The sequence below is a fragment of the Rhipicephalus microplus genome, chromosome X (assembly GCF_043290135.1).
Source record: "Rhipicephalus microplus isolate Deutch F79 chromosome X, USDA_Rmic, whole genome shotgun sequence".
Classification (NCBI taxonomy): Eukaryota; Metazoa; Arthropoda; class Arachnida; order Ixodida; family Ixodidae; genus Rhipicephalus; species Rhipicephalus microplus.
Genome location: NC_134710.1, coordinates 47,256,097 through 47,269,123, shown reverse-complemented (window position 1 = coordinate 47,269,123; position 13,027 = coordinate 47,256,097). Strand labels below are relative to the sequence as shown.

The following is a 13,027-nucleotide window of genomic DNA, read 5'->3' as shown; positions in this document are numbered from 1 at the left end:
TGGCGTCTTGTCCAGCAAGATGAAGGAAGATAGCCACTTTCTGTGCCTTGGTGCGCGGTTTCTGTTGCTCGGTGGCGGCATAGTAAAGCTGTATACGCTGCTTGAACTTCAATTAGTTGTCAGGAACGTTCTCACCAAGCCGCAGTGGTTTCGGGGGCGGGATTCACTCAGCCATGGGTTTCAAAAAGGGCGTCGACGCGGCTGGCCCATTTCGGACACCATATATCAGATTGATTGCACACATGTGTTGGCGTCTCGGCAACCACTGACGTTTATTATCAGCGGCATGCTTTTATACAGTGTTGGCATGTACAATGTTGCCCGCTTTCATTGATAGATATGTAACCCAATTTCCGAAAGTCAGCTTGTCCTGTGCCCGAGAAGGTTCCGGGGTCTCGTGGAGGCAGGAGAATCAGAGGAGGCAGCTGTTGCTGCTGCAGCGGCTGATGTTGGTCTTGTGGGTTGGCCTGTCGAGCCATTGCAGGAAAATGAAGGTGGCGACCACTCCGAAGTTCCGTGTTGGTTTTCCGAGAGAGCCGGGTTGCGTACCCGGCGCCTCCATTAATAATCTTACAAGGAAACGTATATTTGTGAATATTTGCGATATTCACACGCGACGACAACGGCTGGAACACTGATGGTTGGTTGGTTGGTTCCTCAACACCTTGGCGCAACCCACCTAGGGGGATAGGCCATGAATAGGACGGTGATGGGCTGGGGCCAGTCTCTATCCACTTCGTAGTCGTCTCTTCTAGGCAGAGATCCTCTACCGCTTTATGCCACAATCCCACTACTGCCTTGTGGCAATATGAACGACAGAAGAGCATAATCCATAACCCTCTCAATTTTTCTGCTGAACAAGAAGTCAGTAAGGTATTATTCCAAGATGTTATTTATTGTTTTCAGTCCGATTATCATGAGAGTCATAACCTTATGTGCGTTTGTCCTGTGTGTATACTTCCGTATGTTTCTTCAATAAGCAACAGCTGGACGTTAGCGCCAATCCGTGTAGCTGTCTGTCCTTGCGTCATATCATGCTAAAATTTGTATCATACAGAAATCAACGAACCAACTTGCCCAAGATAAGGTTTTGCAAAGCCGCATGTGACCTTCGTGATCAGAAAGCGTGCCGTTTTAGAAACAGTGCACGCGTATCAACAGAGGCCTGTCGAGCTCTATTGGTATAGAAAACCAGTTGGTCGTGAGGACAGGCATGTCCGACGGAGACTTAACCCCTCGCCGTCAAGAAGGGAAGTGTTGCGTTTAGGGTAGTGCAAACAAGATGGAAGATGAGAAGAAAACGGGGGCTTGAGGGGATGAGGAATGGAAGGAACAAGTAATAACGCGGTATTCAGCGCTTCAGCAAGCGGACTTCTTTTAGCCACGGTAACTATGAGATGTATATGCGCCATTTTCTGGGAAAAAAGAGAAGAGATAAAGGATGAGGTATAAAAAATACGTCGGTCAACGTTGTCGTGAAAACTTCAAATTTGTTTGCGCGAGTTGGTAATATATATCTAGGTCAAAGAGTAGTTACTGAATAAAAAAACTAACCCCCCTCTCCCCTCTCACCTAGTATAAGCGTCACCTCAAAAGGCAGCACCTGTTTTCATACAAAGCTACCAACGTATATGACATGATGTATACTTCACATACTCTGCCCTGTTTGTTTATTATTCTTTCTGCGATTTGAATTTTGTAAATATGTGTGATTCCTTACACATTTGGTTTCTGAATGTAAACAGAACAGTGAGCTCGCATGGCACGTACGAATTTGATCGACCGTGTTTCTTCATTAGTATCTCATAATAAATACGCAGCGCAACATTGCTTTCTTAATCCAGTGAGAACTTGTCAGCTTTCCCGAGAGTCTTTTTTTGCTACTCATACTGTCTCTTTCTCAGCTTTTCGACAAACACCCTGACTGAAGAGGTAGAGGCATGAGTTGTATGCCAGGAACGTCGTCCAGTTCTTCAGCGGTATTATGAAATACCTTTTTTTGCCCGATTATATTCCTTCCATGTGACACGTTCCGCTTCGTGGCCAATCTAGATGACAGTGGTGGCGAGGATTCCCGCGCAGTCAACGCATAATAAAGGATAATAACAATAGGTACATCAGAAAGAGGAGAGAACAAAAAAAGGAAACAATAATCGTTACATAATACGCAGGCCCTGCCGAACGTTAGTGCTGCTTGCTGTTGTTGTAGGCAGCGTTCCAAAGGCAGCACCTTCGCGGAAGCGAAAGAAGACGCCGTACCGTTCTGGAAATTTTCTTGGAGCAGTCGGTGCGTGTGGACAAGAAGCCTTCACTGGCGTTGTCCGAGCGTCGAGATGGGGCATCCGCCGCGGCCACGTCTGGGCCGAGGTCCCAGGGCGACCAGGGAGCCGGCTGGGCCAGCGTCGAGTCCGGAAACCGCTGCCGGTCACTCAGCACCACTTGCTTCAGTCCCACGCCGAACACTTCTCCACATGAAATTTCTGCTGAAGTGAGGGTGAGAGACGGAAAAGTACTTGATTACCATGCCACAGAATAGTTTACGCAACCCTACGGAGCCGACCAGCAACAGGACAAAGAAATGAAAAGTAGAAAAAAAGCCACATTTCACGATGTTGCGTGATGGCGGAGAAGGTTTTTGCGTGATGGCGGAGAAGAACATCATAGCATTACTAAATAGCTATCGTTAGTGACAAGCATATGTATCCGCAGTGTTTTGTCTTGGGAGGGCCAAAGTCGTGTTGCATCACGTGGTCAGGGAGAGGGGGGAAGTGCTTTTTTCGCAACCCTCTACACGTGACGGTAAAGAGCACTGTCTTGCTGATACGCAGGCCGTTTTACCGTTCGCCGCGCGCTTTTGTAATTCCTAAAGCGGAAGTGCACGATCCGGTGGTGGCACTAAGATCGAGGAATCACTCGAACTAACAACTTTAATCCCTTCCATCACCAATTATGATGCACTGTCAAACACGCGTTAAAGTGGCGTGGTACATTTCCAAGGCACTCAGTATTGCATTCCAAGTATGAAAATGAAGGAATGCGTAGTTTTTTGGGAGATTTAGTATTAGAGGTAATGAGTGTTATAACTAAATATGAGACTGTTCTGCCACCAGTCAGCTTGCATAAAAATAATTCAGCATTAGGCCCGAAATAGGTGCACAGTTTGTTTTATAGACGATAGTCCTTCTTGGACCTTCGACGCCAAAATTTCGGTCTGTCTGTATGTGCATTGGTCTGTTTGTGCAGCCTTTATGGTACCATAAATGGCACCAAAGCTGTCAAACGATACTCCAAACGGCCTACACCATCCGAAGCGCCCACAAATGTTGCTCAAGAATCAGCGTTTATGCTTGTGTGACTGTCACATAAAAACCAATTATATATAGCGCATACCTAAGGCCCCATAACAACACGTATATATTCTGTATGGGCCTTTTTTAGTTGAAAAGGTAACATATGTAATTCTAAGTACCGTAGCGCTTACCACGCTGTGCTGATCATGCAATGCTTGCATGAGAAGGCGAGTGTTTTCGACGCTTTGCTAAGACGACACGGTTGTGGCGCCTACCCGTCGCCTTGAGTTCTACACCTTATCACCTCTGAGACGGGCGCGCACGCTCGTCTCAAGGCGCCGCGTTTTGTTTTATGGACAACTGCCAAAAAGCACTCATGTCTCTCGTGTGACGTGCCTTGATGTGCTCTTTCGCCTTTGCTGCATGCCCGGGGCATTCTAACGCAGCGCCTCCAAAATACCATTCACTGATTTTCTTGCGAAGAACATCAAACAAACGTATTGTTCACGCTATCCAGACGCAAGATTATCGTCTTTCGACGACATTAGCGATGAACATGCAGATTCGAGATCAATTTTGTGGGAGTCTTTGTTTCGAGCGAAGAAAAAAAACTTTTCACGCTTGTCCTGAAACAAATCACGTCGAACAATCGTCGAACATGGTGCTGCATTCAGAAAAGTGATTCTCTGCAGGAATACGCCGAATGATGATGGTAAATTATCCCAAGTTGTACACTCAGAAGGCCTGCACGAATGTGCCCCCCAAGTTTCGGGTCATTTGATGAAACAAGTAGTGCGTGACATGTCATTTAAAATCGCGTGCACCCTTGTACACACCGCAATGCTGCGAACTTGAAAGTGAATAGGCTATGGCAGCCACATGCGAGAGACGACAGGAAGGCACCGCGAACTAACTTGCTGTTTACGAAGCGTACGCTATAGCATGCGCGAAGCATAACGTGAAGATGTGAGCTAGCAACTTCGCCACCTGTCGCTGCAAGCTTTCCATTTTTTTCCTTGATCATCTGAGGCCTCTGCACGTAAAAACACTAAACATGCACGCTCTGGCGCACGTACAGCTACATGTGAGTGGGAAACATCTGTCGCTTGCCGCCGGGGGTCAACAAACGCAACCGCAATTTTTCAATTAAACCTCTTCGCATGTAAGACGACAGTGGGCGATGGTGAATGTAAAGGTGCACCTGCTGAAACCCGAAGTTTAACGCACACAGTGCAACGCGAAGGTTCAACTTTTCATTGACACATGCGATGACGACGTCCACTGACGTGATACCGTGAAGGGCGCCAGAGAATAACTCAACTTGGTTCGTAACCTGCTTACAAACACCGCAGTATGCATACGTGAGTGCTAAAGCTTCCTTGCCGGAGATCTCGGAACACGCGCGTAAGCTAGGCGATGGAGGGAGCATAAGGGTATGAAAATGAGAAATTTCTCTGGGAAGCGCAGAAAAAAAGATACAATCATGCTAATCAATGCACGCAATAACATATTTAGGGCGCGCAACACTTTAGATATCCACAGCTTTGCACAAACCATATGCAAATAAATGCGATGAAAACTGTTAATGGCTTGTTTATTTCTCCCCAAGGATTCATGATTTGATTTGATTTGTGTGGTTTAACGTCCCAAAACCACCATATGATTATGAGAGACGCCGTAGTGGAGGGCTCCGGAAATTTTGACCACCTGGGGTTCTTTAACGTGCACCCAAATCTGAGCACACAGGCCTACGACATTTCCGCCTCCATTCCCCAAGGATTCAGTATTTGGCGGATAGCTGTTTCTCATACACGCGTAAACACCGCGTACCTCAGAATAATAGCTCGCAAATTGAAGCCTGTAGACACACACATATACAAGATGTTTCCAGGAATGTGTCCAATATTGTTTGAAAAAAGTTACATAAAAAATATGCGTGCTATTCGTGCCGTTTTCCTTACTGCTGAAGAAGACATCTTTAATGCACTACAAACAATTATTACGGCAGTAAATATAGAAATAAAATAATAACCTTTTCAACCAGTGCAAATAGCAGGTCGAGTCAAATGTCCGAAATCAAGTCCTTCCTACAAACAGTCTATAGCCACATTAAAATTTTTGAGAGGTGGCCACTTGTAATCACCAAGGAGCGATGAAATCTGACTAGTTTAGCGAATAAACTGAAACTGACGCACCAAACAGCGCATCTACCATTGCCTTCGAAAACGCCCTCGAAGACGACACTGTTTCCCTCGCATTGGTGGGGGAGGATAAGTGAGCGTTCATAAGTGGTCAAAAAGCGAAGTGTCTAGGTCAATGGTTGACAACGGCGAGGGAAACAGTGTCGTTATTGAGCGTGTAATCGAGGAAAATATAGACGCGCTGTTTGGTGCGTCAGTTTCAGTTTCACCTGCTAAATTAGCCATAATTTATCGCTCCGTGGTGATTACCAGTGGCCATCTCTCAAAAATTTTGAAGTAGATATGAACTGTTGTAGGAAGGACTTGAATTCACCCATTTGACTTGACCGGTAGTTTCTACTGGTTAAAAGGTCAATTGTTTGATTTCAATAGTTACTGTCGTAATAATTGTTTGTACTAATCTAAAAATGTCTTTTTCCAAAGTAAAGGGAACGCCACAGGTAGCACGCAGATGCCTCTTTTCTGTAATTTTTCAATAATACTGGACACATTTCTGTAAACACCTTGTATGCGAATACGTCTAGAACCTAAATAAAGAAGGCGAGCATGCGTGCATTCTTACCACTTTCTTTGTGACTTTCGACAAATCTCGTAGTAATGGCCTTTTTGCGAAGTAGGGTGGCCCATCCCAGAAACTTCACCGACGGCTTCATACAGTCCTCTGTTTCTACAGAGGAGCAGAGAGGAAGAAAGTCGTGACAAAAAACTCGCGCGTCATTGCTACTGACGCTGGATAACATGCATGTTATCTTTGTATTACGTCGTGATATAAGCAATGCAGCACAGAGTACAATGTCAACAGCAAACGTTTTCAGAACAGTGGACAAAAAGAACAAGGAATGAAAAGAATACTCTTCTTCTCAGCCAAGTTCACCCTCTAATCGGTAGGTGCAGCGAATAGCTCATTGCACTACAATGATAAAACACTGACCAAACCAACTGCGAGTTTTCGGTAAGATTGAGAATAAATAATATGTTTTCACAAATTCCATCTTGCACAAACGTTTGCACCTATGGCCTACAAATAAAAACATTGTATGTTTTCTGTAGAGGCCAACCAGAACCTAAAAATTATTGGAGGTCCCGCTCATTAAAAGCCAGCAGCGAACTCGTCGGCTCTCGAGTGTGCTCCTGTAAGCCGCGTGTTACAAGTATCAACGTTTACGAAAAGCAGAAAGGCAGACTCGATCAGTCAAGCTTGATACATTAAACCCCAACAATTATCGATCAGTCAACGATCTTGACTAAAAGAACAATTTTTTCAGATACGAAGCAGTTGTATGACTACACTGTGTGACGCTGTCCCGCCGTCCGCACAGCGTTATCCTGGTTGCAGATGTTGGGGCGGTGCCAAGTAGGTCACGCCTTCCCTTGCAATGTGTGCGCGTTGACGTCCTTTTCTCTAGCTGGTTGCCGCTCGCCGCTTGTCATATCACTGGCTTCACCCTCTCCACTACTCACAACGTTCGAGCGCACATTGAACAAACAGTCTTTCTGCTATGAAACTTACAGGAAACCAAACCAGCCTCCCGTGTCTTCGCGTTTCAAACAAACGTTCACTCGAGTAAATGCTACATCGAGTTTCGTTTCAAACCGTTCTTCCAGCATCGGCGTCGATGCCAGTTTCAACCTGGTCAACGCCGTACGCACCGCTGTTGCTTCGCATTCCATCAGGGTTCCATTCGGCGATATCTTCCATAACTTTTTTTTGCATTTCGCCGCATTCTGACATCAGTCAACATATATGTTTGCGTCTACACTGCAACCCTCGTTATCCACGCAGTTTGTTACAAGTGACATAGGTCTACAGCGCAGAGCGAAAAATACCTCCTAGTGGGCCCCATGCAGGGCCATGCGTGTGGTGTGTGGCTGGCTTACACGAGACGGCACCACAGCATACGCAAGCGACGGCGGTAGCCTACAAATCGCGAAACAAAGCGAAAAAAGTAGCAACGAGAATGAATGCTAGCACGGAGCTTAAAAAACAGGCTTGTACACAACGATTTCGATACGCCAGAGCTGTTCGCTCTTGCTGACATGCGTTCACCCATAACATGCCACTTACACCATGTTTAGGCAACGCCCAGTTTTCGCGAGCCGGCTTGGCACGTAGGAACTGTTTCTGAAGAGGGCGCTAATTTGTGCTTTCTTTTGCACCTGTGGCTCATGGTGACAAGCGGTCTGCAAGCGCTTTGGTTAAGAAACCTTAAAAGACATCGTTGCACTCTAAAAAAGCTGATTAATTACTTGTGCACTGAATTGTATTAGTTTAAAAAAACTAGAGGTCGTAGTATTTGCATTTCTCATAGTGCACGATGAAGCAAGCAACAACACCGAACGCAACTGTCTACAGAGCACAAGAGCTGAGACGTGCGTTTCACCGTGTGGAGTGAGTTGCATGGTTAGAGATATCTTCCGCTGAGAAAACTATGGTGAGGCATGCGAACGCCCGTCGATGGTGTCTCTTATCTTGCGTTTGTTTCACAGTTGCTTTTTATCAATGATTCAGAATCCACACTGCAACGCAAATGCGTTCCTCATAGTTCCGCGTTGTCCTTGTTGAATAGACTACACTACAATTAGCGTCGTCTGCCCAGTAAAGAAGATCTCGATCGAGTAGCTTATTCAATAGGTGGCCTGCAATTCGGATAAAAGACTTGCACTCACCTCTCGGTATGTCTACCTTGCAACCGAAGCCGATGTTTTGGAGCCGAGTTACAGCAAGTGGCCGCAAACCCATGGCTTCCGTCTCGGTGAGCATCACAAGCGTCGTCGGCCGTAGAGTCAGTTGGCCTCCGGTCCGGGAACACCACCGGCAGCAGCCCTGCACGCACCGACCGAACCTATGCATCTTACAAATCCTTCGAAAATATCAATGAATCGTACCGACAAATGACTGCAGAACACATGCTGTGTTTTTGCTTGCGTGATTGTGTGTAGCGGGGGCGTAGCCACAAAATGTTTTCGGAGGGTAGGGGGTTTAACCATACTTTGTGTTCGTGCGTGCGTTTCTATGTGGTGCACATATATGCTTCAAAATCCAAAATAAAGAAAAATTTTGTAGAAAAGAGTTTACCAACCCTCCTTTCTCCCTGCTACGCCTCAGGTGTCTACCCTGTGATATGCAATCATAGTTGTATAGTCCTTGTCAAAAGTTTGGATGCCACCAAGTAAAAGCATCGAAGTTTCCGGCGATTTGTGAGTCCATTCACTCACACTGCACAGTATATGTCTTAGCGTTTTAAAACAAACCGAAAGCCTAAACTTAAGGCTGCACGTCGAAGCAGCTTGAATATTATAGGCTTCCCCATATTTCTCATGGTCTCTGAACTTCGGTCGCCGATCGTGCAAAGCGGGATCGTACCTCGGGGCTCCAGCTGCAGACGCTGAGTGTGGGTACCCTGGACTGGGACTTGGCCCGTGACCTCCCCAGTTTGCGAAGAACGTTGGACAGCTTGCCAGATGATTGGCCAGCGTGCTGTTGCAGCTGTTGTTGGGGTCGCTGCTGTTGGTGCATTCCTGAAGAATTTTGAAGGGATACATTTTCATTCCATGCCAGCATAACTGCACTTTATCTTCAATTTGGCATACATACATACATACATACATACATACATACATACATACATACATACATACATACATACATACACACACACACACATACATACATACATACATACATACATACATACATACATACATACATACATACATACATACATACAAACATACATGCGTGCATGCATACATACTTTCATACATACATACATACCTACCTACCTACCTACCTACATACATACACACATACATACATACATACATACATACATACATACATACATACATACATACATACATACATACCTACCTCCATACATACATGCATACTGTTATGCCCCCGACCATGTGCAGCATACGAAATGGTTAACTGTTCAGGGGTTATACATCTATAAAAAACCTTAGACGATATCAATAATACAAGGCCATGAATACATCGGCCTACCGATGCATCTTTTGATGTTAGACACATAGTCTGCCAAGAGACAGCTTTTCAGCTCAGCTGCACTTTTTATCTGTAGCGGCGTTATAACAAGACACCGAAGTTGGCAAGTTTTCTTTGTTTATATTTAGCGCTGACAGCGAGTAGTATCGGAGTAAAAAGTAATAACGTAAACGCAACAGCCGCCTAACCGTAGTGAGCCCAGCGAAAAAGCTCGCGGCGTTCCTTATTGCTTTCTTTATCAGTCATCGCATGGTCTTTGGCGTTTAGCGGTGCAGACGTGGAAAATTCGAAGCCGAACGGTCTGACTCAAGTACACAGGTTCAAGTAGACACGCCGACGACCACCGGTGCTGACAAACTAATATAGTGTTATTGCCGTTGCTATTCACTGAAAGGTAATGACTGGTGCCCACTACACAGCATTCGAAACCGTTAAGGTAATTAACTGAAACGACAATTGAAATTTAATAAATATTAATCGCTGACACCTTTAGATAAATGCGTGACGATGAATGCTCATATACCCGGTGTTAAAAATTAAGCTTTATGGTTTTGTTAAAGTTCAGCACTGGGAAGAAGATGGAAATCATCTTCGCTTTTAACCTATGTATTCAGGAGGACACAAAATGAAATAATAAATATGGCGGTCTGTGGCCTAATTAACAAGATTGATTATTTAGCTTTTCAGTGACTACAGTAAGCGGGCATATTTGTATTGAAAAGTTGGAGGCAGTCGCGTTTCTACACCGGTACACTTAGAAGAATTCTTCTAGCATGTCTCTGACTCAAGATATCGCGCTGCAAATTCAATTATGCTTATCATGATAGTGCACCCAAAACAGCACTGATGTGAGTCTTCTCCCCGATAGGCCATGGCAGTTGCTTGTGTCGTTTAATATGGCAGTGGTTCGAAGGCACAGGCAAAGAAGATAACGCGTACCCTTTTACTATCAGCTGGCGATAGCAAGGTGTGGATGATCGTCACACCAGCGAGAAACATTGCGCCGATCTCTGTCGCCCTGCATTGTGCCATATTAATATTGGTACGGGGAGAAAAGGCGTCGTCAGCATATTTACAAGGTGTGTCTAGGCACGTAACGCCAGTCATACAATACAGAGCCAACTCCACGCAGACTTGAGCGAGCGATGTCTTTCTCTTTGCTGTTTTTCTCTTTGCTGTCTTTCTCTTTGCTACTTTCTGACGAGCATGACAGGGGAAGCGCAAAGGCTTGAAGACGTTCTATCATGTCCCGGGCAAGCATTTTGTCGACTTCTTTTTGTATGATTTGACGTTAAGTCGTAGAAACACAATAGAGTTAACGGTGTATAGGATTGGCATCGCCGGTGTTGATCCGATGCTTCACAACAGTTGTCTGGCCAAGTGGTCGGTCATTAAAGTCAATTACGTCTGGGTATGAAGCAAGAAGGACACGAGAAGTGTGCACTTGTTCTTCCGAAAGGTCTTATGCGATCATTTTTGTCATCCTGTCAAAAGCAGCTTGACCCAAATCAGGACTCGTGGGTGATGGATTATCCACTGTCTAAGGTGGAAATGTGGTAGCCGCAGGCCGGGGCAAGGCACGCAAGAGAGATACCCTAAGACAGAACTTGTGAGCATATTCCGAAATTGACGAGAGGGATGCATGCGTCATTGTCCATTATAGTGATGACCGTAGGCGGGAACGTGACGTTATGTGATCAGATGAAAGCAGGGTTGAGTGACACGATGCAATCACCATCAGGCATGGATATATCAGGAGAGAACGCAATGCACATAATAGATAGAGAGGGGACGCAAACGCAATCGATGGAACATAGCGTGCTCGGTTCAGTATCACTAAATTCAACGGCATACGGTAGGGCAAGTTGGATGACACCCGTGGCACAGTCAATGAGAGCTGAATGGAAGGATAGAAAATCAAGTCGTAAAATCAGTTCATGCGGGCATGACTCCAATACATCAAACAAAATAGAGGTATGGCGTCCGGTAACGGTGACCCGAGCAGTACACATCCCTCTGACAACTTGAGTCGTACCATCGGCTACGAGTAGGGCATCGATCGGAGCAGGAGTGAGAACCTTACGTAGTCTTGCACGGAGGTTTGAGTTCATAATTGACACGTGAGCGCTGGTGTCGACTAGTGCTATGACAGGTGCGCCATCGACATCTACTTCGATTAGGTTGTTGTGTCGAAGTAGTGTAAGCAGAGGAATAGCGGGTCGGATAATCACGGCAGGCAAACCTCTAGAAACTGCGCACGTGTGTTTTCCGAGGAGCAGTGGGAGGAGGAGGCGGATGGAGAACGAAGACGCTGAGATTGAGAAAGGCGACTTGACGGCGAAAGAGAGCGGTGCAGTCGGGGAGGCGTCGATCGTGTTGCAGCCAACGTAGTAACTTTGGTAGCAGCATCATCTTCATGGATGGGCAGTCGAGAACTAACTGGAGAACACCGATTGTTGGAATAGTCGTACCAGGGTTGCAGTTCCAGAGACTACGGCAGTGGCGGGAAGTGTGGCCGACAATTACACAGCAGAAGCAAATGGGCCTGTCGTCAGCGACTCGCCATTCTGCCGGGTTCCGGTACGAGGACGGGCGTACGAGTTTCGGGGCAGACCAGGAGGACAGGGTGGACGGTAGTCTGATTTGTTCATGGGGCAAAGCATCTGAAATTCATCGTTAGCAAGCTCCTGGCGTACGACGGCCTGTGTTAAAGAAACCGTGTGAGAATCATTGTGGCCATGACTTTGCATGGGGACTATAGCTGCAGCGTCGATTTCGGGGCGGACGAGGCGTACAATGTTCTCGCCTGCAGCATGAGCAGGTTGAGGATGGATATCCTTGCAAGTAGACGTCGCCGCTGTGTTGGGAAGGCGCTACGAATTAGGAACAGTGTGACGACTTTTCAATTCTTCATAGCGGAGACATTTGCTAATACCATTGACTGTCGATGAGCTGTGGAACACGAGGAGAGGGAAGGCATCATCCACAATTCCCTTAAGGATGTGCGCGACCTTTTCGGATCCCGACATATTTTCGTCAACTGTGCGGCAGAGGGCGAGCACATCCTGAATGTAAGTCACGTATGGGTCGGTGCGGGACTGCAGTCGGCACGCGAGTTCTTTCTGCGTCGAACGTCGATGCGCAATGGTCTTGTCGAAGAGGTCGATGAGTTTGCGTTTGCATACGTCTCATCTAGGAAGCAGCGATGGCGTAGTGGTTAGAGCATCCGCCTCGCATGCAAAAGGTCCGTGGTTCAAATCCCGGTGCAGCGCAGTTCCCAACCAGATAAAAAAAATCCGTGTGGTGATGGAACTGCAATAGGAAGCCTGGGGTGCGGCCTCACCGGTAACCACCGCCGGGTACGCACTCCCTCACCAGAGAAGGATTGGCCACCCTGGTGCAGTATCTGGCCACTACCTCCCACATGCATACGTCACGTCAAACAATCCACGGCCCTCAGTCCCCAGCAGCTGCGAAGCAACTGACCACGGCGGCGGTCAGATCTGCAACGCAGCAGAGGGTGCTAAGAA

The 13,027-nt window shown here is 46.5% G+C and overlaps 1 protein-coding gene across 1 annotated transcript in view; it reads right to left on the bottom strand.

Moving 5' to 3' along the window:
* LOC119176644 (rho GTPase-activating protein 6) overlaps positions 1 to 9,008 on the bottom strand; it is a 51,941-nt gene extending 42,933 nt beyond the window's left edge. The window contains exons 1-4 of the mRNA XM_075876334.1: positions 8,856 to 9,008; positions 8,159 to 8,315; positions 6,054 to 6,152; positions 2,260 to 2,480 (exon numbers count right to left, since the gene is read on the bottom strand). Coding sequence (XP_075732449.1) covers positions 2,260 to 2,480; positions 6,054 to 6,152; positions 8,159 to 8,315; positions 8,856 to 9,008 — 630 coding nt within the window. The remainder of the gene's footprint in view (positions 1 to 2,259; positions 2,481 to 6,053; positions 6,153 to 8,158; positions 8,316 to 8,855) is intronic.
* Positions 9,009 to 13,027: the final 4,019 nt, after the last annotated feature.